Source organism: Geotrypetes seraphini, chromosome 2, assembly GCF_902459505.1.
Source record: "Geotrypetes seraphini chromosome 2, aGeoSer1.1, whole genome shotgun sequence".
In the NCBI taxonomy this organism is placed as follows: domain Eukaryota; kingdom Metazoa; phylum Chordata; class Amphibia; order Gymnophiona; family Dermophiidae; genus Geotrypetes; species Geotrypetes seraphini.
The window spans coordinates 492,120,199-492,141,087 of NC_047085.1; the positions used below are offsets into that span (position 1 = coordinate 492,120,199).

Consider the following 20,889-nt stretch of genomic DNA (forward strand, 5'->3'; position numbering starts at 1 on the left):
CTTGCTTGACTTAGGGGGCAAGGCTTACTGCTGAGGCTCCTCTAAAAAAATGTGGGGAGGTGGAGGAAGTGGGGGGAGGGACCCCGCTCGTGACCCGCCGGGTTTGACACCCCCGAGGTCGGACGGACCCCCAAACAGGGCCCGACCAAGCTCCGTCCGGCCAAAAACAGGGACAATAAACCCCTAAACAAATTCCAACAGCCCTACCAAGAGAGATGGGTACAGATCACTCAACACCTGCTGGAGACTGAAAGAAGACTGAGGGAAATAGAGAAGGGAGGATAGTATATACTGTCCCAAAGTTTTGTTTTCAGTCTCCACCTGCTGGTCATGATTAGATATATACCCATTCGTAAAGTTAACCTCTACTGGTCTGGAGAGTGCTAAAGAATTTGCATTGATACAACAGATTGGGAAAGTGGCATAGAGTACTTTACTTGCTATCAGATTCTATGGGGCTGATACAGTGGGTAGCGAGAGTGAGAGGCATCTCGGGCGGTGGCGCCCCTCCCCGTCCTCCTTCCCTTCTCCCCGTACCTCTTTAACTTTCCTGGCAAGAGCAGCATCACCAACTTGTTGCCCGCTCCAGCTCTCCCCTCTGACGGTCCTTCCTAGGCGCAGGACCCTAGAAGTATGGTGGGAGGGAAGTGAAGGCGCGGGTGCAGCGGGGCGGAGGAGTGGGGGGGGGAGGTGGAGAGGAGGATGGGTGCCAGTACCTCCACCAAGGTGACGCTTGGGGTGGACTGCCTCTCCACCCCCTTACTATGCCACTGGGTTGATATTCAATTTATTTATTTTAAAAATTTCTATACCGTTTAAACCCAAGGGCTCCTTTTACGAAGGCGCGTTAGGGCCTTAACGCGCGAAACAGTGCGCGCTAAAATGCTGCACGCGCTAGCCACTACCGCCTCCTCTTGAGCAGACGGTAGTTTTTCGGCTAACGCACGCTAAAAATGCTAGCGCACCTTCGTAAAAGGAGCCCTAAGTAGTTTACAGAATTACATACATAATTTAAAACCAAAATCATAACATAGACATACAAATAATCCTCAAAAATCATATCTACAAACTAAAACCATTTTTAAAAAGGTCATGAACCAGTTCATTGGCTTTACCGGGGAGGACAATTATTGACTAAAAAAGGCATCTACAAATAGTTGTGTCTTGCGTAGTTTCCTAAATGTGCCCTTTTCACGGCAATTTCGTATTTGGCCCACAAGGGAGTTCCGTATTTTAACTGCTGCACAGCAGAAAGTCATTTTACCAGTCTCAACAAGCCTTGGGTTCACATTTGTCTTCAGCTAGATTTTCAGAATGTAATGATCTGTTTGGTGTACAACTGAGCATATTAGTTTTAAACAATTCTGGAATGTTTCCATACAAGAATTGATGGCGGATCATTACTGTTTTATATTGTACTAGTTTTTAAGCCCATTATATTAACGGGTGCTAGAATAGATGTGTGTGTCTGACTTTCTTTCTTTCTCTCTCTCTCCTTGGCTGCTTTCGGTCTGTCTGTCTTTCTTTCTGTCTCTCTCTTTCCTTGGCTGTCCACCACCACCCCTTGCCTGCTCCCCCTGTCCAGCAGTAGGTTTTCTCCCTTTCTTTTACCTCCCCCCTGTCCAGCAGCACCTCTTCCCTGCTTCCCTTGTCCAAAAGTAGGCCTTCTCCCTTCCTTTTACCTCCCCACTGTCCAGCAGCACCTCTTCTCTGCTCCTCCTGTCCAGCAGTAGGCTTTCTTCCTTCCTTTTACAACCCCCTGTCTAGCACCTCTTCCCTACTCCCCGTCCAGCAGTAGGCCTCCTTTCCAGTTACCTCCCCCCGTCCAGCAGCATCTCTTCCCTGTTCCCCCTGTCCAGCAACACCCCTTCACTACTCCCCCTGTCCAGCAGCAGCCCTTCTCCCTTCGTTTTACGTCTCCCCTGTCCACGACTACCCCTTCATTGCTCCCCCTGACAAGCAGCAGCCTTCTCCCTTCGTTTTACCTCCCCCTGTCCAGCAGCACCTCTTCCCTGCTCCCCCTGTCCAGCAGCAGCCCTTCTTCCTTCGTTTTATATCTTCCCTGTCCACCACCACCCCTTCACTGCACCCCCTGTTCAGCAGCAGCTCTTCTCCCTTCATTTTACCTGCCCCCTGTCCAGCAGCACCTCTTCCCTGCTCCCCCTGTCCAGCATCCAGCTTCTGTTCCGTTCGCGTCTGCCCTCCTGTCCTGTCAGCACCCGCACAACACCTTTCACCACAGCTCAACTGCCTGTGCTGTAAATAGAATACGGCCACGGAAGGACACAGCACGCTGCAGGAATCACAAAACCCTAAGTGCGCATGTGCGCTTAGGGTTTTATTATAGAGGATTCTGAAGGTGACTGGCAGCCAATGCAATTGCTGTAGGTATGGCAAAATGTGATCATATTTAGACAGTACCATTATAATAATAATAATAATTTTATTTTTATATACCGCCAAAGCCAAAGTAGTTTGAGGCGGTTTACAATAAGAAGAGCTGGACAGTCAGTGAAAAAAATAACAATAAAGTCTTGCCGCTGTATAACCTGAAGTGCCCTACTCCTTGCTTTTGTTATTCCAAGGTACAGGGCATTACAATAATCAATGTGAATAGTTTGAGAAACACTTATCTTGGACCACCCACAACATGTTGGTCGAAAGTGAGAAATCAGTACGAATTTAGACAATGTTACCTGCAGCTTTGCTCTGCATACTAGTAGGGTACATTTGTTTGAAATGAATGGGAAATGTCAACCACATTTCCTATGTTGTTTCAAGTCACTTTAAACCCAAAACAACAGTAACCGCAACCGCCCCCCCCAAAAAAAAAATAAAATAAATTGTTTTCCCCAGTGCCAAATTTAGACTTGGTGAGGACCTAAGCTATATAAAGTTCGGAGACCCCTTGTTAAAAAGTTACACCATATCGCATACCTTACAAACAATAAAAATAATTTTAGCATACATTATATATATATATATATATATATATATATATATATATATATAACTAGTGTTTAATCCCGTTACACTAACGGGTGCTAGAATAGATGTCTGTATGTCTGGGTTTTAAAAAAAAATTTGTCTCTCTCTCTCCCTGGACGCTGTCTGTCTGTCATTCTTTGTGTCTGTGTCTCTCCCAGGTCCCCTGTCTGTGCGTCTTTCTTTCTGTCTGTCTCCCTGGCCCCCCTGCTTGCCAAAGCAGCCCCTTTTCCCTCTCCCCCTGTTGTGCAATGCCTGCCTGCTTCGTGGCTTCCCTTCTGTTCCTCTCCCCCCCCCCCCGATTGCTGTTTGCCCCCAGCACACCCCTCCCCCCAAAGCAGCCCCTTTTCCCTCTCCCCCTGGCCCCTGGTTGTGCCATGCCTACCTGCTCCATTGCCCCCTTCTGTTCCCCCCCATGATTGCTGTCTGCCCCCAGCACAACTCTCCCCCCCAAGCAGCCCCCTTTCCTCCTGTTGTGCAATGCCTGCCTGCTCCGTGGCCCCCGTCTATTCCTCCCATGATTGCTGTGTGCCCCCAGCACAACCATACCCCAAAGCAGCCCCCTTTTTCTCTCCCTGATTGCTGTCTGCCCCCAGCAAACCCCTCCCCCCAAAGCCGCCCTATTTCCTGTCTGCTCCATAGCCCTTCTTTTTCGCTTCCCCTCCCATTCTTCCCCTCACTCCATCCATGCATGATTGCTGCCGCTGCTGCCACTCCTGTTCAAAGCGGCCTGCTTAGGTTCGCGGCCGGCTGTAGCAAACCTCGCAGGCCGCTCTCCATATGGTAGCATGTTCCCTCTGACATGATCGCGTCAGAGGGAATGTGTTCCATATGGAGAGCGGCCTGCGAGGTTCGCTACAGCTGGCCGCAAACCTCAGCAGGGCACTTCAAACAGGAGCGGCAGCGGTTGATACGGGAGGGGGGACTCATGGACATGTTCCCTACCGGACACTGCCGCCGCAAGCGCTGCTCCGCACCCCCTTCATCTTGCCCTCTGGTGCGCCAAGCCGGCGCATGCACATAAGCTGCCAGCCACGGACGGACACAGCACTTGTCAGCTACCCACATCCTCTTAAGTGCGCATGGGGGAGGAAGAGAGAGAGTGAGCTTCGGGCGGCCAGCAGCCGCCGCGGCCGACTTCTGCCTCAGGCCGCCGCGGCTGACATCCACCTCGGTGGGGGGGGAGGAAGAAGACCGTAGCTACCTACAGCTAGCTACAGCTCACGGAAAACGGACGCACGCATAGGAACTGCGCATGTGCGGCTTACCGTTTTATTATATTAGATGCTGACAAAATTATTAATTTGGATCACTTTTATTAATATAAGTAATAATGAAGTTGTCTGCAAAATTATAAAATTGATAAGCCTGAAAACAGAAAAATTATGCCTAAAATATTACCTAAATTTATTACATATGAAGCCATTTTGAAAGTACAAATGAAAGTAATTCTACCTCTCGAACATTTAAATAAGTCTGATAAAAAGCCACATAAAATTTTCAGAGCCCCCCCAAAAAATTTTTTTAAAACTTTTGTGAGTCCCTAAAGCTGTAGCTTATTTACCTCACCTTTTACAAAACTGTAGCATGGTTTTTAGCACTGGACGTGGCAGTGTAACAGCTCTTTTTTATTTTTTTTTTAATTCTTTATTCATTTTCAAACTTTCATCAAGTGCACAGGCATTAAATAAACAACATTAAAGTACAACACTTGCAACTCTTATTACTGTATCTTATCCCACCCCCCCTACCCATTATTCTTTTCTGAGATAAACAATAAAATGTGACCCTCCCCCCTCCCAGCATTAGGTGTATCTTTCAATAGAAAAAAAAAATAATGGCATTTAATCATTACAATAATTCATTAATAGCTCCCAAATTTTAATAAAATTCTTATAATTAACATGTTGTATAGCTAATGATCTTTCCATTTTATATATGTGACAAAGTGAATTCCACCAAAACTTATAACTTAGTCTACTTTGATCTTTCTAATTCCTAGTAATATGTTGAATGGCGACTCCTGTCATTATCAATAAAAGTTTATTGTTATTTGCTGATATTTGGCTCTTTTTTCTCATCGACATTCCAAATATTATGGTATCATAAGATAATGCTACGTAATTTTCCAATAAACAATTTACTTGATTCCAAATTGAATTCCAAAAGGCCAAAATATAGGGACAGTGAAACAAAAGATAAGCAGTGTAACAGCTCTGACGGTAATAGAATTGCTAAGAGCGTCGGAACTGTTACCCCCATGGCTGGCGCTAAAAACCACACTACGGTTTTGTATAAAAGAGGGGGGGGGGTAGTTTATAGGTAAATCCGGCACTGGTTTTCCCAGTGTTCGCAATATTGTGTACTATGTCAGCAAAAACAGTGCACTATTGTGAGACAGGGCGCACTACTTATTTTATTTATTTTTAAAATTTATATACTGACCAATCTCAATACTCAGTATATAAATTTTAAAAATAAATAAAATAAGTATATAAAATATGGATTTAAGAAATGAAGAAAGGGGAGGGTTATATTTTATGTGATAAGATGAATTACTTGTAATCACAATTTTTCATGTATTAATTGAAGTTTATGTAAAATTAAATTATTGTAAGAATGAAAAATTTATAAATAAAATATTTTAAAAAAAAAAAATTTATATACTGTTTAAACCTAAACGGTTTACATATCGTTATATACATAATTCAATAAAACAAATAAAATCAAACAACCATTAACAAATAATCATCAGAAAATCACGTGAAGTGCCCATCAAAAGAACAACGGCAAAGATCAGTTCCTACAAAAATGAATTAACAAATAACTGCGTTTTTAATAGTTTTCTGAAATTACTCGTCATGACATTTTCGTAATTGACCGACAAGTGAATTCCACAATTTGACCCCCACACAGCAAAAGGCCATTTTACTGATCTCAGCATATTTTAGATTGACATTTGTTTTTAATAATGCTGAGTTCTCACTCTCGTTATCGCTCACCAACCCTACCTTCTGTCTTACCCTACCTCTGCTCAATCTCAGTTATAGAGTTCCCCACGCCCCCCTCTTCATTGCCTGTAATTTTGTTAAAATTTTGTAAATCCGTGTGTCACCGCGGACCTTAATTAATTGAATGTGAACCGCCTAGAACTTTTTGGGTATGGCGGTATACAAGAATAAAATTATTATTGTTATTATTATTATTCTCAGAACGCAGAGACCTAGATGGTAAATAATTTGACATCTTACTTTTAAACAATTCAGGTATGGTTCCGTACAAGAATTGATGGCAAATCATTATTGCTTTATACTGAGATCTAAAAACAACAGGCAGCCAGTGCAATTGTTGGACATAGGGCAAGATGTGATCGTATTTAGATACGCCTGTTAGCAATCTTTTAAAACTTAAAAAATGAACACAATAAAAAAATTAATTCCCATTACATGATGCAGAAAACCAAAGAAGACAAAAATGTTTGCACTGCACACCCCTAATTGTGTGTGTGTTAGGTGCCATCGACTCGATCATCAAGTCACTAGGACTCAAACACATCGTCAAGTTTTCAAGGCAGAACACAGAAGTAGATTACCAGGCCTTTCTCTTCTGCACAATATAAATTCGATGTTGTCGCCTTTGTCACATCAAACACGATCCTTTGCCTCCAACACTTGCCTATCTGCTGCTGCTCAGATGGGTGATACATCACTAGTCTGACATCTCCACTGAAGCCTGTCCGCCTTGGGAGGCCCTGCTGGTAGTGAAACCACCGACGGCATAACTTTCAGCTTTTTAGGCTGCTTATTCTAAGACTATGCAGTGGATTTTCCCATCTTAACAATGGCTCATGGACTTTTCTTTTAGTAAATTATCCAAACCTTGTTTTAAACCCAGATAAGCTAACTGCTTTCATCACATTCTCTGGCAACAAATTCCAGAGTTTAATTACATGTTGAGTGAAGAAATATTTTCTCCAGTTTGTTTTAAATCTACTACTTAGAAACTTCATCGCATGCCCCCTAGTCCTAATATTTCTGGAAAGAGAAAACAAGCAATTCACTTGGTATTTTACAGACCTCCATATTATGTCCCCAGAGCTGTCTCTTCTCCAAGCTGAAGAGCCCTAGCCACTTTCGCCTTTCCTCATAGAGAAATCATCCCATCTCCTTTATCAATTTTGTTACCCTTCTCTGTACCTTTTTCTAATTCCACTTTCAGTCATAGAGAAATCATCCTATCTTCTTTATCAATTTTGTTACCCTTCTCTGTACCTTTTTCTAACTCCACTATATCTTATTTGAGAAGCGGTGAGCAGAATTGCGTACAGTATATGAGGAGCGTGCATGGAACAATACAAAGGAATTATAACATTCTCATCTTTGTTTTCCATTCCTTTCCTGATAATTTCTGATAGCAAGGATTTTAATTCAATCAAACCTTTTTCTTGAAGTTGATGAAGTAGTTTGCTTGGTCGATGAAAAAGAACTCCAACGCCGACCTGCGGAGATTATAGCGGCGCAGATGGACTTCCCGCAGCTGAGAAAGGGGCCGCTTGAAGTCATAACCAATCCCTGGAATGGGTGAAGGAAAAACAGAAAGAGGTTAAAGGGACCACAGTCATTCACATGCAGGTTTGCATCATTTTCCACAGAGAAGGTATGTTCATGGTCTCCTTTACATTTACATCAGCAAATCAATGTGTATTGAGCAAATTTTTGATGAAATTTTCATAGTTTGGGGTTTTATTAGCTCTCCCAACTCCTTTTTTTCTCTCATTGGGAACTTACACCCGTTTTTTTTCCCTGTTCTATTTATACTGGGTGTTTTACTGATATTTGAAATTTTGGGACACAATGATGTACGGGGCAGGGCTTATTTAGACCTTAGGTCTGGTGCTAGTCGCTTAATGTAGATTAAAGGGTTTGAAGGCCCATACTGATGTCCTATTAAATTTCTTCAGTTGTTAATTAATATCTCACTGGGAATTTAAAAAGGTTTTGCCAATTGTTTTTTTGGTTGTGTTATTTTCTTTATTGGTTTTTTGGGGTTCTTTGGGGGGCTTATCTCCTTGAAAAGTGCCATGGAAAAAGCAGCCACATTCACTTGCACCTCCTCTTCCTACGGGTATAATTTTTTTTTTACAGGTATTTTGTACAAATATACAAGCATTCTTGCATCACTACTCTCAGGAAAGCCTGTGCTAAATCCAGACAGAAAGTACAGGTATAAGATCTTTTATCTATGATTCCGAAAACTGAAATTTGATGTTAATTTCCCCGACGTGACACAAGCTGACACCAAAGCAGGTGCATGCTTTTTTTTCCTGACTTCTGCGCAATTGACATCGGAGGACTGTCCACTCAGGGTGGCAATGACAAGCAGAAAAGGTTGGAGAGCTGACTTAATTAACAGTTATCATTCTGAAAACTGAAAAATTTCCAAAAACCAAAAATATGCCTGGTCCTGAGGATTTCAGATAGAGGATCTTGTACCTGTACTTGCATTTTTTTCTAGGAGCCAGTTTGTACAGCCTTGTGCTACCCATTGGAATGGGCTCTAAAATTTGCAAAAAAAACAAAAGGAATTGACCCCAAAATATCCACAAAGAAGAAAATCCAGAGAAAACCAAAAATAAAAAATGCCCATCCTCCTCCTATTTGTTTTCAGTTTAAACACAAAGGCTCATCCTGAACGAAGAGGGCTCCGGTCTGAAACTGAATTCATTCACTGCTTTCCCTCTCTCTCCTGTCTCTCTCAAAACCATGGTTCATTTTGTTGTTGGCAGTGTCCTAAAGGCCCCGTTAAAAGCCCACCTCTTTGAGGGTGCTTTCGACTCCTAACTCCTCTCACCTTGGGTTCTGCATCCCCTACCCTATATGTCATGTCTGTCTGTCTGTCTGTCCAAGTTAGATGGTAAGCTCTTCTGAGCGGTGACCGTCTATAAATGTCAAAAGGTACAACGCTGCGTATGCCTTTCAGCGCTATATAAGTGATAAGTAGTAGCAGTAGCTGCGTCAACAAATTAAGCCCATAAGTTGGTGCAGGAAAGCCAAACCTCAGGCCCTATACCATCTTTGGGCTATTTTCAGACTGGTACATTGAAACCCTTCACAGTCTACAGAGACTACAGATGTGCTTAGGAGCAGCACAACCACAATGAACAGAATATATGTCATCCCCTTAGGTCAGGAACCATTAATTTAATTTTATTTTTTTTATATGTATATGCCGCTTAATCTACCATTCTTGGAGGCTTACATCATTACATGCACAGTGCATAATACGAGACCAGTAATACAATGTAATGCATAACACCCAACAATCACTGCAAAAATTAAAACAACATAAATCAACACACATTAAAAAGCCACTTTAGATAAATAAAAATAAATAAAATAAAATAAAAATTCTTGCCATGACCATACAAATAAAATAATTTAGAGACGCTCATTCTGCCAATCTAATTATCAGATAAGCCTTGACCCGTCACATCTAGACCGTATCAATGTCACAAATCAGCATATAGGCGATGTGGCAGTATGAAAAACATACAATCAAATCAATGTGGCTAGGTGTTACCTTCCTCCGTCTCCTCTCTCTCGCTGCTGCAGTCATAGAAGTAGATGTGCTGGGTGGTGATCTCCAGGCGCCCGGGCACCACGGCCACGATCGTGATGAGCTCGCAGTCCTCGGAAATCACCAGCTTCTCCTTCTGGTTTGACTCTTTAGGCTCCACCCTTCAGAAGCAAGATTTCTACGCATTAGTTCTGTGGGTACATGGAGCCCTCGGCACTTCCCTGACCTGCTCAGCTAAGATGCCACATTACCTCTGCACAACCTTCCCGGCTGAAATCTTCTCAGATAGCATGAATCCCAAAAATCAAGATGCTTCCAAGGCTCCACATCCCCTTCACCACAGCCAGAGACAGTGCAAGGGAATTAGGTACCTTAAACTTTGCACTCTCTCCAGTTAACCTTTAGACCCATTGTCCCCCAACAGTTATGATCACCCTAACACTAACCCTCCCCCCCCCAATAATCTGGGTAAAAGGACTATTTGAAAACTACCCACCTTCCTGCCGGCAAAAATACCTCCTGTTCTTTCAGTTTATATGCTTGTTAGGACCTATTGTGCTTTGACCCCAGCTGTTCTTTGACACCTCAGGCAATTGTCTAGTTTCGCCTAATGGTTGCACAGGCCCTAACCCCAACCACTAAAGAGAGGTACTGCAAAACTTGGTATAATGTGACCACTGCCAATTGAGCAAATGTTGTGTTTATTATGTTAGGCCACTTGAATACACAGAGAGAAGAGTCTACAAAAAAGTTGTATGTGAGATCTTTTCAGTTGAACTCAACATGTCCGTAACTAGTTTTTAGAGAGTTTAACTCAGAGGTCTCCAACACGCAGCACTGGCAGTCCTTCGTTGCAGCCTTCAAACATGTCCCCATGGTTGGCATCTTCTCGCTCTCACTTCTGTCTACCTGCCTGCATCAGCTCTCCAAACCTTCTTCAAGTATTGCTGTGCCGAAGACATGCCACCTCTCCTACTGCCTGAAGCCTCTCTCTGCAGCATCCCATCTCCTCTGACAGAACTTTCTGTTTCTGGGCAGGACACTATGGAGAGAGGTCTCAGGCGACTAAAGAACCAGCATGCCTTCAGCAAGGTAGCACCCGAGACAGGTTCAGAGGGATGAGGTATGCTGTACTTAACACTTCAACCCATTTGCAAAGCAACTTGCAATTTTTCCAGTCTTCTTCATTTTCCACTATGCTTAATATTGATTTGATCATGCCTGTGAATGGAAGGGAAGAGATGGAGCTACCAAGATTTAAGGAGGAAGAAAGGTAAGAATACCTTAATTTAATTTTTTTTAGCTTAAAAGTTAAATGTGTAAGCATTGGAGCTTTCTTGTGTTCACTTTGTGGTTCTTTACATGAAAAAGGTTGGAGACCCCTGGTTTAGCTCCTTCCATCAGGACAGTGAAAAGATACAGCAAACTTTATTATAGCAGAAAATAAAATTACCAAATGAATATGAAATCATTGTATGTGGAATAGGTTTCTAAAATGTAAACGACAATACAAAGACTTTGTTTTTTGTTATGTGCTTAGACTAACGAATTAATATTGTATCTCTCTTGTGATTTGTAAGTAATTGGAAAGGTTGTGATCCCACTGGGACAGAGAGGGCTAATCCACCATTTCTATTGTATTACTATTGTAAACTGCTTAATACATATGTGCTAACGGTATATCAAATATAAAAACAGTGTCAAAAAATCAAGTTAAAATAAAATTTTTAAAAACCCACAGAAAGGTACAGAGTCAATTAGGCATATACCAGTACAGCTCAGTAAAGGGATTAGTTTAGGGGGGTAGAGAGAAATCACAGCTGACTAAAATGAAAACTTTGCAGTTCCAAAGGGTCTATGTCCAAAAATAGGTGAGAGCCCTTTTCTATGTGGTTCAAAGTATTTGATCATCTTCGCATTTCAAAATCTTGTGTCATTCTGAAATTCCCCCTAAATATTTTGTGAGGCAAACAAGACACAGTTGTTTAACCTTTGAAACACAAAACAAGAGGATTTTCTATCAAACCAATGACCAGAAGATTAAAGACAAATGTCTGGTTTATGATTTCTTCTAATAAAAAGTGATCCTGACAGACTCCTAAATTGGCCTCAAGAGCTTCCTCATGTTTTATATTGTAACTTTATAATCTTTTGCACACTGCTTAGAGCGGTTCTTTCCATGCAGTTTATAAGTGTAACTAAATCGATCAATTAATTAAATGAAATAAAACAAGCTGAGGAATTTGTTGCCAGAGAATTTGGTCAAGATGACCAACATAGTGAGATTTGAAAGAGGTTTAGACAAGGTCTTGGAGGACAAGTCCACAAGAAATGATTAGCCAGTTAGACTTGGGAGAGCCATTTTTTATCCCTGGAAAGAAGAAATTCGGTTCTTAACTGCTCATTTTCTTTCTTTTAGTCCTTCCAGACCGGCACAGAATGGATGGGTTTACATTCCTTTGCCAGCAGGTGGAGAACGAGACATTGACTTGTGGCTCCAGTACAAGTGGGCTGTGCAGTCACATCTACAATCAGTCTGACAAATAGCCAAGCAGAAACTAACTAGGCTGAATAATAACATACCAACTCCACAATCACATGGAGAAGACAAAGGAAAATGTTTGAATTGTAATTCAACACACTATACTCTCCAATAACCAATACAACAAAATCCCGCAGAAAATACTGTAATTCTTCGCAAAAAAACACCGAACAGAATGACAGGGCGGGGTCTGTGCCAGTCTGGAAGGACTAAAAGAAAGAAAATTAGCAGGTAAGAACCTAATTTCTCCTTCTTTATTATCCCTCCAGACGGGCATAGAACAGATGGGACGTATCAAAGCAGTACCCGTTATAGGTGGGACCCCCGAAGGGCCGCCACAAGAACATGCTCACCAAACACCGTGTTCCAACGCGCTTGAATGTCCACACAGTAGTGGCGAACAAAGGAATGGAGAAAAGACCATACCTCAGCTTTACAGATATCCACCGGAGGCACAAGCAAACTCCCAAGAGGCCGCCTGACCCCGAATAGAATGAACTTTAAGAAGTTATGCAACAGGTTTATTTTGAAGAAGATATGCCAAAGCAATAGCCTCATTGATCCAATGCGCAATGGTAGCCTTGGAAGAACCATCCCCCTTACGAGGATCTGCAAGAAGAACAAAAAATAATGATCAGACTGATGGAACTCCTAGGTCTGCTGAACATAAAAGAGAAGGACTCTAAGGTCATCCAATTTGCGCAATTGTCTCTGCTCCAAAGAGCCCTCCTGACTATCCAAGACTGGAAGGACCATGTACTGGTTGACATGAAAAGACAAAATCACCTTCAGAAGAAAGGAGGGAACTGGCCACAGAATGACCCGCTCTAGGAAACGGTAGCCTACAAGAGAAGGCCTGCAGTTTGGACATGAATCTCGCGGAAGTAATGGCCACAGGAAGACTGCCTTAAGTTTATCATAGTTTCATAGTTAATTTTGATTAAACGCTTCTCCAGGGGTACAAAGCGTTGTATATAGTAATTTAAAATAGATAGGAGACGAACATATTAAATAATTAAACGAAGACCAACAAAACAAACATACTTATGACATGAAAACATTGAGAGAAAAGGGAAGACCTACAATTTATTACCCAAGAATACATAAAAGGAAAACACAATAGGGAAGGTCCTTCAATGTGCAGGAACCGAGAGGCTCAAAAGGCAGACTAACAAGCACGGAAAGAACCAGATTGAGATTCCAGGCTGGTACTGATGGACGAACCAGAGCGCGGAGCAATTTTGCCGTCCACAAGAAACAAATCATATCCGGGGAAGAGGCCAAATGCCAACCATGCAACAGACCGCGAAAGGAAGACAAAGCCATAGTCTGCACCCTAAGAGAAGACCAAGCAAGACCGCACTCCAGGCCATCCTGCAGAAACTACAAGATGTGAGGCAAAGAAGCAGGAAGGGGAACCACACCATGTGCAGAATACCACTCCTCAAAAAGACTCCAAACATGCACATAAGGCTGAGAGGTGGAAAGTCTCCGAGAACCCAAGAGGGTGGAGATCACCTTAGCCAAATAGCCTTTCTTACTTAGGCGTTACCTTTCAAGAGCCAAGCCATAAGACAAAAGGGACCTGGATGGAACATTGGAATGGGACCCTGAGTCAGAAGATCAGGCAAGAAGGAGAGCGGGAGAGAATCTGCCACGAGCAGACGAACCAGATCTGCATACCACGGGCACTTAGGCCAGTCCGGAGCCATGAGAATCAAGCAGCCTACGTGCCGGGCAATCCAAAGAACAGCTCTGCCCACCAGAGGCCAAGGCAGAAATACATACAGCAAGCTGTTCATCGCCCAAGCCTGCACCAGTGCATCCAGCCCCTCAGCTTGGAAATCCCTGTGCCGATTGACAAACCTCGCGCTTTGGCATTGACACTCATTGCCATGAGGTCCATGATTGGCCAGCCCCATGACTGAGCAATCAACTCGAAAGCTTCCTGTCCAAGACACCACTCACCGAGATCGAGTGCATGACGACTGAGGAAGTCCACCTGAACATTGTCCACTCCGGCTATGTGGGAAGCCGAGATATCCAGAAGAGAGGCCTCCTGTGCCACCAGATTACTCTTGGTGTCCCCTGACAATTGATGTAAGCCAAAGCTGTGGCATTGTCTGAGAGAACTCGAACTGACTTGCCCTCCAGCAAGGACTGGAAGTCCACCAATGCTAGCCAAATGGCTCTGGTCTCCAGAACACTGATCGACCAGGACACCTCCACCGATGACCAGCTGCCCTAAGCTGAGCGACAGAGACATTGAGCCCCCCCAACTGAGGCGGCTGGTGTCCATGAGAAGCACTGTCCACTGGGGCTGATCGAGACTCACTCCCTGAACCAGATTGGAAGACTGTAGCCACCAGCTTAGGCTGCAACGAACTAAGCCCCGAAGAGGTATGGAAGAGTCCAGATTGTGAAACTGGGGCGACCATCTCCGAAGAAGTGCATCCTGAAAAGGATGCATGTGAGCCCGAGCCCACCTGACCACTTCCAGGGAGGCCACCATCAACTCCAAGTCCTGCTGAAAATCAACAATCCCATCAGGGATCATCAATCCCATCAGGGAGAGAATCTGCACCTGCAATTTGCACACTCAGGCCTCTGGAAGGAATACTTTCCCCAAGCTGGTGTCAAAGATAACACCAAGATAGTCCAAGCACTGAGACAGAGTCAACTGGCTTTTGGATAGGTTGACCACCCAGCCCAGTGACTGCAGAAAGTCCACAACCTGAGTCGTAACCCAGGAGCTCTCCTGAAACAACTTTGCTCAAATCAACTAGTCGTCCAGATAGGGGTGAACCAGAATGCTCTCCTTGTGCAAAGTCACTGCCACCATAATCTTGGTGAAGGTCTGCAGTACTGTGGACAGACCAAAAGTAAGTGCACAAAACTGATAATGCTCTCCCAAAATCGCAAAGCGAAGGAATCGTTGATGGGAGGCCCAAATTGGAACATGGAGGCCCGACTCGGAACATGCAGATAGGCCTCCATCAGGCCAAGAGAAGTCAGAAATTCTCCAGGCTGGAAAGCAAGAATTACGGATTTCAGGGTTACCATACGAAAAGACAGAACCCGGAGAGCTCTATTGACACCTTTCAGATCCAAAATGGGCCAAAAAGACCCCTCTTTTTTAGGCACCATGAAGTAAATGGAGTACCTACCCCCCAGCAGTCAGCAATGCTGAAACTCCCTGACCACTGGTAAGTGATGAAACCCTGGCATGAGTGGCAGGGGAAGCCCGGGCATCTCCACCACCCCCTGCCGATGAGCCCTGCTTTTTAGAAATGCTCACAATGAATGCGCCAAAGACCCACGCACAACAACGCCATATAAAAATGGCAGCCTCAGGTCCTTTTTATGCTCCTTTTATTTCTTGTTCTTTGAAGGAGGGTTAATATCTTCTCACAGCTCACCAGCTGTATCAAGACAGCAGACCCCACTGGCTCTCTAAACTGTAGTCTGTGCCTAACAAAGACATAAAGGGAGATGGGAGGAGGGATTTGATCCTTCCGAGTGTGGCACCCCTGAGTTCGGTAGGACCCCTGAGAGGGTCCCCCAAGCTCTGTCTGGACAGCAAACGGGACAAGAAAGATTCACTAATCAGATCCAACAGGCCCTAACAAACCTCAGCACAGACTGAACAAACTTACCACTCCACCTGTTGGAGACTGAGAAAAGACTGATTGTAGATGTGACTGCACAACCCACTTGTACTGTAACCAAAAATCAATGTCTCAGTCTCCACCTGTTGGCATCTGTTCTGTGCCGGTCTGGAGGTACGATAAAGAATGGACTATCAGAAATAGATGTATTTTTTTAGACCTTCCAGGTACTTGTGACCTAAACCAGACACTGTTAGAGACAGGATGTTGTGGTCAATGGATCTTGGTCAAATTCAGCAAGGCTTTTCTTATGTTCTTCATGCATGATCTTCAGTATTTGAAAAGGTGATCCAACACTCATAATATTCACATCAATATACAGACTACTACATCTGCCACTTTGAAATATATCAGAAGACCAAAAGGGAGAAAGAATAAGGGTACAGGTCACAGACAGAAGGTGTCTTACTGGTTAAGGCTATCGAGGAACAGGAGATCCTCATCACCAAGTTGATCATCCTCCAGCTCGCTGACTTTGGCTTCTTTGGCTACAGCCAGTGGGAGAGAATTCTCCAAGTTCTGCATGTACTCTGCACCTGAAAGAGATGAAGACCAATTCTTTATACGACATAAAGCAAAAAAAATATTATCTCATCGCTCATGAATTTCTCTTGATGCTGTGCAAGCCAATTGCATGCAGTGATTGGTTCTTCCATGGTTCATAGAAATAGAGACTATGATAGCTGATAAAGGCCATATGGCCCACTTTGTTTGCACATCCACAACACCTGCTCAGCTCTGTAATTCCTTCTCCCTCAGATACCTTTGGTGCTTATTCTCATGCTTTCTTGAATCCAAATCACCGTCCTCATTTTTTTCTGCCTCCACAGGGAAGCTGTCCCATGCATCCACTACCCTTGCTTGTAAAGAAATTTTTCATCACGTTACCCATGAGTAGCCTCTTTCATTCGCATTCTATGATCTCTTGTCTAGAGCTTCCTCTCTGTTGAAGGAGGCCTATCTCCTGTGCATTTATAATTGGAGGTATGTAAATATCTCTGACAGATCTACAAATCACAAATTTGTATAGATTTATTGTACCAAACAGCCAAGCAAACGACAACAAAGAGACCTGTATTCCACTGAATAGGAAAATACTCGAAAGCAAAACAGAAAATGGAACAATTGTATCCGGATTTACTTGAGAAAATAAATACAATGTTTATTAATTATAAATCATATTAGAACATTTAAAAACTTTTGATAAAAGCCAATATCAAAGATAGTCCAAAATACAGTCCAATTGACTTGAAGAGCTAAATGTCAACAGCAGTCCTATGAGTTTCATAGGCATTAATTACAGTCCAATGTCTTGAAAAGATAACTGCCAGGTTTGGACCCAACACGGTCCATGTTTCGGTTAGCCTTCTTCAGGGGTCCTACAGATTATTGGCTTATGTGACTACAAGTAAAATTTTAATGAATTGAATTAAATTTCTGTGGAAATGAGCTCCAAGTTTCCAAGTTTATTTACATTTTAATATACCGACCATCATCGTGTATCTGGCTGGTTTACAAAGCTAAAAACATGAAAATAAAATGGGGTAAAAGAACAAAGGTAAAACATGAAGTAGACAAGGACGATGATGTACATAAGCTTGGGAGGGGAGAGGGGGAGGAAAGTTTATAATTACATCGTAAAAAATAAAAGTAAGTGAAGGTATGAGGGGAGGGGAAAATATACCAGGAGAGGGTGTCGCTTCATAGAAGCGGTTCTTTTTGTAGGCTGAGTTGCAGTTGAAAAGGAGTATTGTCAAGCGCTATGAAATGCGTCTTGGAATAAGAAAGCTTTTAGTTTAGTTTTGAATTTATTGAAAGAATTGGATGGCATGGCATTCAACAGAGTTGGGACTGAAACAGAAAAGCTTGTATTCCTGGTGTATTCCTTGATTGGAGGGACAGTCAATAAGTTCTGATCTGCTGATCTAAGGGTCCGTGGTGAGGAGTAAGGAATAATAAGTTTATCAAGAAAAGCTGGTGAGCGCGTATGTTTAATTTTAAAAGCAGGCAATAAAGTTTTATATGTAGTGCGATGTGAGATGGGTAACCAGTGCGCTTCTCGCAGAAGAGGAGTGACATGGTCATATTTTCTTGCTTTATGTATGAGTTTGATTGGTGTGTTTTGGATAAGCTGCAGACAACGTGATTCCTTCTGAGTGATCCCTTCCATGGGTGAAATTAAAAAAAAAAAAAGAGAGAGAAAAAAACCCTATGTGACTAACGGTATGAATGGTGAAGTTTTAAGGTGCATAGGGTAGACTAGATGGGCCATTTGGCCTTTATCTGCCATCTACATTCCAAAAATAGTTAATTCCAATGTTATCTTCATTTGTAATCTTAATTAATTGTTGTGAACTGCCTAGAACTCTCTGGGTATGGCGGTATACAAAATAAAAGTTATTATTATTATTATCATGTCACTATAGTGAATGAATCATATGAAAGGTGCATAGTGAATGGAAACTTAATGAAATCGTGTTTAAGAACCATGAGAGGGATAGAGAGTACCCCTATACAACTGTGACAACAAAAATTGTTCATGAACGGTTAATATAAACACAAACCTGTATGGAAGAATAGAAAACGAATTCCAGTGATATAATGAAGTGAAATGATGACATGTATTAGGTATGCAATCTTATGTTCATGTTCTGTTCTTCCATGCTGGAACCTCACAGCCAAGCAAGGCGCCTCATAGCAACAGACATGGCAGATGCTCTAGATGCGAGTTCAAATGCATCAAATGCTATTCTTGCCTAACGTGACCATACCTCCCATTTTGAACGGGACCATCCCGTTTTTAGGTAGCCTGTCCCATTGTCCCCAAGCACAGCTTTGGGAGGTCGAAATGTCCCGTTTTCAGAAAGAGAGCATCGGTAGGTTTCTCAGCCGTAAAAATATGCTTCCATATTTAGTTTCAGGAATCTCACCTTGCACTTTTCCCACATTCTGGGCTTGCTGCTCCTGCCCCATAGATGCTGTTACTGTATGGCAGCATCTTTATCTCATCTGGGAGCAGTTTCTAATTTTAGAAGTGCTTAAGTTTTTAAGTTGCCATTAAGGTCAGCATCGTCACTTCCTCCTGCATGAACATATTTCTAAATACAGATTGCCCTTCTATGCCACTGGGATCTGCAGATACAATTTCGTTATACCCCCACACCCTACATGTCTATTTTCAATACTCGTTTTTGCCCCTAGGTCCTGCATAAACCTAACAGAAGAACACACGAAAAGGCAAGCCAAGTCAGATCAAGGTCCACTGAGTGCAGAATCCTGTCTCCAATCTTGACCAGTCTGGATCACATAGACCCAGATGCCGAAATAGATCCAATTTCTCATAGCTTATTTCTAGTGAAAAACTATGGTTCTCCCATGTCTCTTTCATAGGCTTTCTCTCCAGGAACTTTTGAACCCAGCTACATTAGTCATCTTGATAACATGGCTTAATTTTGCACTGTGTGAATAAAAAACAAAAACACACCCTCCAATTAATTTTTAATCTTCATTATTCTTCTATGTTACCAGGCCATTAATAGACTCTTAGCTTCTAATCCCTGAAGCTGTAGGACAGGGCTGACATGACTGAAGGATATGAACTGTTAAGTTGGGGAAGCAGAATAAAATGTAACAGATTACCAACGGAATAAGGCCCTTCAGCCTGCCCCCGCTGATCTTACCCATATTATCACGAAGGGCACTAGCGTCAGTATGAGAGTCAAAATTATAATTGGGGACCAGCTTCAGTCTTCTTCTGGAATAGGTCTCGGCAGTCGACAGCTTCCACTTCATTTCCGGGGGGGTCCTAGGAAGAGAAAAATGAGAGGAATGGTCACGTAGCGCAACAAATCATAAAACTCCACACCACACCACACCGCATAGCTCTGCAAGGTCACAGAATACTGTCAATTACTCATTTCAGCATGCAGGTAAAAACCTAGGTGCAAAGGTCTCAATTGACTGCAGACTGACGAGTGACCAAATGCCTTTCTGAGGTTTGCACGAAGCATAAATAAGGGAACACTTATACTGTGAGGAGGGAGATAAAAGTCCTCTCTGCCCATCTTTAAGAGACTAGCTGCATCTTTGAGGAAAACCTGATTATCTGCTGATCACAGAAAGTGCTCACAAGCACAGTCGGAGTGGTAACAACATGCCCCCAACTTCAGTCAAAAGTAGAACTTAAATTACCCAGAGAAAGAAGGAAACAGGGGTCAAACGACAACTGGAGACATTAAAAGCAGGCTTGTGATGGCGCCATCTACTGGGCTCTTTTAACATACCCCTGAGGAAAGCTGTTTCAGCCAAAACACAGACCGTGTTGGGGTCCAGGAAACAGATGATTTAAAGACTTTTTTAGGCCTTGCTACATAAATATATATTTTTTTATGTGCTATATGTGTTCTATTTTTAATAAATTGTTAATTCCCATAGTTGGTTGATTATGTCCCTTCCCCGCTCCTTCTTTCGATATTACATTTCCCACGTGGGTTTTTTTTTCCTTTTCTTTTTTGGACTAATCATCTGAGTAGCAGCATATTTGTTTTGCTAATGGACAGCAGGGAATGGACTTTAGCTAATTCAACAGCTGAATCTAGTGTTTAACCGAGTGCCCTCAGAAACCACAGGCCACAAACTGCCAGTATCTGAAACCTACCTCAAATCCATTTGTACCACATTGTTTGTGGCTATGACAAATGATCATAGTATTTCACTCCAACCCCACCACATTCTGTCCCTCAAGAAAAGTCCCAGAGACCCACCACCTGATTCAACTGCGTGACTGTCAGACTGGGAAAGGCGGGCGAGGAGGACAAAAGAGATCCTTGCCGTCCTCGCCGCATTCTCTCAGGCTTCTCACCGTTCTGCCCAGGCACCCCGCTGGCAGGTCAGGAGTCGGCACAGTGATTTCCACTGGCGCAGTACGGCGCTGTGATGGCTGGAAATCTGCTTCAGGACATTGGCATAGCGCATGTTCTCAAACTTTGCCCGCTTTATCGTTGGTTCCAGCAACAGCATCTAGATTAAAACAGCCCCCACCCAACCCATAAAAAAAAACAGATGAGAGATCTAAATTACAGTCTCAATCCACTCGTCACTCAGTGGTAAAAGCATCAG

At 43.0% G+C, this 20,889-nt stretch overlaps 1 protein-coding gene across 3 annotated transcripts in view; it reads right to left on the reverse strand.

The window, feature by feature from the left end:
- Positions 1 to 20,889, reverse strand: part of NBEAL2 (neurobeachin like 2) — a 408,006-nt gene that overhangs the window by 88,235 nt on the left and 298,882 nt on the right. For all 3 annotated transcript variants that reach the window (XM_033931896.1, XM_033931894.1, XM_033931895.1), the window contains 5 exons: positions 20,633 to 20,790; positions 19,452 to 19,576; positions 16,181 to 16,307; positions 9,565 to 9,722; positions 7,423 to 7,556 (listed from right to left, as the gene is read on the reverse strand). In XM_033931896.1, coding sequence (XP_033787787.1) covers positions 7,423 to 7,556; positions 9,565 to 9,722; positions 16,181 to 16,307; positions 19,452 to 19,576; positions 20,633 to 20,790 — 702 coding nt within the window. The remainder of the gene's footprint in view (positions 1 to 7,422; positions 7,557 to 9,564; positions 9,723 to 16,180; positions 16,308 to 19,451; positions 19,577 to 20,632; positions 20,791 to 20,889) is intronic.